Source organism: Stegastes partitus, unplaced genomic scaffold (assembly GCF_000690725.1).
Source record: "Stegastes partitus isolate 25-593 unplaced genomic scaffold, Stegastes_partitus-1.0.2 Scaffold1452, whole genome shotgun sequence".
NCBI lineage: Eukaryota > Metazoa > Chordata > Actinopteri > Pomacentridae > Stegastes > Stegastes partitus.
In genome coordinates, this window is record NW_007579183.1 from 38,483 (window position 1) to 41,014 (window position 2,532).

Sequence of the window (2,532 nt, forward strand, 5' to 3'; positions counted from 1 at the left end):
GGCGGGCAGGTCCTTAGCCTCGATCACCCACACTGTCAGAACGTTCTCCAGCCGGCGGCTGTTGTCCTTGTTGGGGTGAACGGCTCGTCGCAGGTTCTCCATCCATTTGTCTCGTTCTGCCGCCGAGCGACACGAGAAACATTTGGTGCCTGTCGAGGTCGTTACCTAGGAGACACAAGGTCAGGTCATCGCCATGGAAATGCCAGGTTCACAGAGTGTAAGATAAGATATGATAATCCTTTATTTCTCGCCATGCCAGGGGAACAGCAGCAGGAAACATATACATAATAATAACAATAACAATATGTATAATTTATACAAAGGATGAAAATTTAATAAATACAGTGTTAAGAATAAGTGCAGTATTAGTAAGTGCAAGATGCAATCAGTGCAAAGAACTGTTGTGCAGATTCTACCATGATGATACTGATGACGTGCCGAGTGCAGTACTCTGTGTAGTATGATGTAGTGGTGTTGTACCTCGAAGCAGTAGTCCTGTATGCAGTGTGTAGTACAGTGTAGTACTAGTACCTCGAAGCAGTAGTCCTGTCCCAGTAGGGAGGAGTGAACTGGTTTGATGATCACTGATTGGTCCATTCTGAGCTCCAGAGACGACACACAGCCGGCGCTTAGCAACGACTCCTGGCTACCACAACGCAGCCGCCGCATCACACACCTGCAACACACACACACACACACACACACACACACACACAGTGTTAGTGTGCTACAGTCTGTATTTCGTCTGAATCAACCTTCTTCTAAAGCAGCAACTGGTCGGTTAGAACCGTCAGAACCAGACTGTTCTTTAATTAATGCTCCGGTATCAGAACCATCAACCTGTTTATTAACACAACTTTAATGTTTGTTTTTATGTTGTTATTTACAATATTGATTGCTCTAGTTTATTTATGTTGTTCTGGTCTATTTCCTCAGCTTCTACCCTGTCTTCAGTACTCTGATTACTGTAAACACAGAGCGTGTACACACTTGGCCAATAAAGTTGATTCGGATGTTGCCGTATTAAAACCACTACTGAAGCTGCTCTGGATCCAGAACCACATCCCCAAAACCCTATACTGGTTCTACTGGATCTCACTAGTTTCTGTACTGGTTCTACTGGATCTCAGTTCTGTATCTGATCCAGTGGATCACAGCATCTGAATACAGAGACTGGAATGTTTACTGGACTTAAAGGAACTGCACTGAACTGGTTTACATCATATTTATCAGACAGATTCCAGTTTGTTCATGTTAATGATGGTTCTTCCACCTGCAGCAGAGTTCGTTCAGGAAGCACTGCAGACATTTACACTGTTATGCAGACGACACCCAGTTATATTTATGTATAAAGTCAAATGAAACCAATCAGCTGGTCAGACTCCAACATGTCTGAAGGACATAAAGGCCTGGATGACCTGGAATCTCCTTCATTTAAATCCAAACAAACTAAGGTTCTTGCATTTGGCCCTAAACACCTCAGAAACACACTCTGGAACCAGAAAGCTGCTCTAGATGGCATCTCCTTGGCCTCCAGTTCTACTGTACAGAACCTTGGAGGTATCTCTGACCAGGATGTCATTCAATTTACATTTTTCTTTTCTTTTTTTTTTTTTAAACAATTTTACAATTTCATTTCGTCTGCTGCAGGTGTCTCAGTGGTTAGCACCGTCGCCTCACAGCTAGAAGGTCGCCGGTTCACGTCCCGGTGAGGACACCCGGGATCTTTCTGCGTGGAGTCTCCATGTTCTCCCCGTGCAGCGTGGGTTCTCCATCTCCAGCTCCATGTGACCTTACAGACCTTATGGTACCGCATCATCCAAACAGAGCCCTTCGCTCTCAGACTGCAGGTCTACTGGTGGGTCCAGAGTTTCTGAGGTAGAACTGGATTCGTTGGGTTTCATGTTCAAAATGTGTAGGGTCTTCACCTCACTATGGGAAGTGCTGTGAAAAACCCATGTGGTAAATTGTTGTTATATAAATGTAATTACATTGAATAGAACAGGGACAGTGACGTGTTGTTGAGCTTTAACATCAACACAAGGGTCTTCCTATAAAAACAGCATTTTGAAAGCTCTCACCACTAACAGGAAACAGAACGTTTCCATGGACACAGTGAGCCAATAACAGCCCTGTCTCATCGTCATTCACATTTTGGCATCTCACAATTACATTAAAGCATCTGATGGCAGAAGCTGTCACTCAGGACCTAACTATTTCATTAATTAGTTAATTAACCACATTTAGAATGACTGGCAACAGAGGTGATGAAATCAGTGTCATGGTTGGATTTGTTTCCTTATCGATCGATAACAGTTCTGTCGGTTCTGTTTTCCTTCTCTGTTCTGTAACTTATATTCCTCACTCAGGTCCATATATTAAAACCTTACTACTTACTGTTTTAAACGCACTGTTTCTGGTTAATCTGTGGCTGCCCCCTAACTTAGCTGTTAGCTGTTAGCGTAGCATTAGCTGCCGTTAAAGCAGCTAATGTCCTGATTTGTGCTGATGTTTGTGCTTCTTGTTCAGTGT

At 43.5% G+C, this 2,532-nt stretch overlaps 1 protein-coding gene across 1 annotated transcript in view; it reads right to left on the reverse strand.

Annotated features, from left to right (window-relative positions):
- LOC103370616 (disabled homolog 2-interacting protein-like) overlaps positions 1-2,532 on the reverse strand; it is a 24,251-nt gene that overhangs the window by 7,478 nt on the left and 14,241 nt on the right. The window contains exons 6-7 of the mRNA XM_008299734.1: positions 532-676; positions 1-165 (exon numbers count right to left, since the gene is read on the reverse strand). The exon at positions 1-165 is cut by the window's left edge and continues 4 nt beyond it. Of these exons, the coding sequence (XP_008297956.1) occupies positions 1-165; positions 532-676 (310 nt within the window). The remainder of the gene's footprint in view (positions 166-531; positions 677-2,532) is intronic.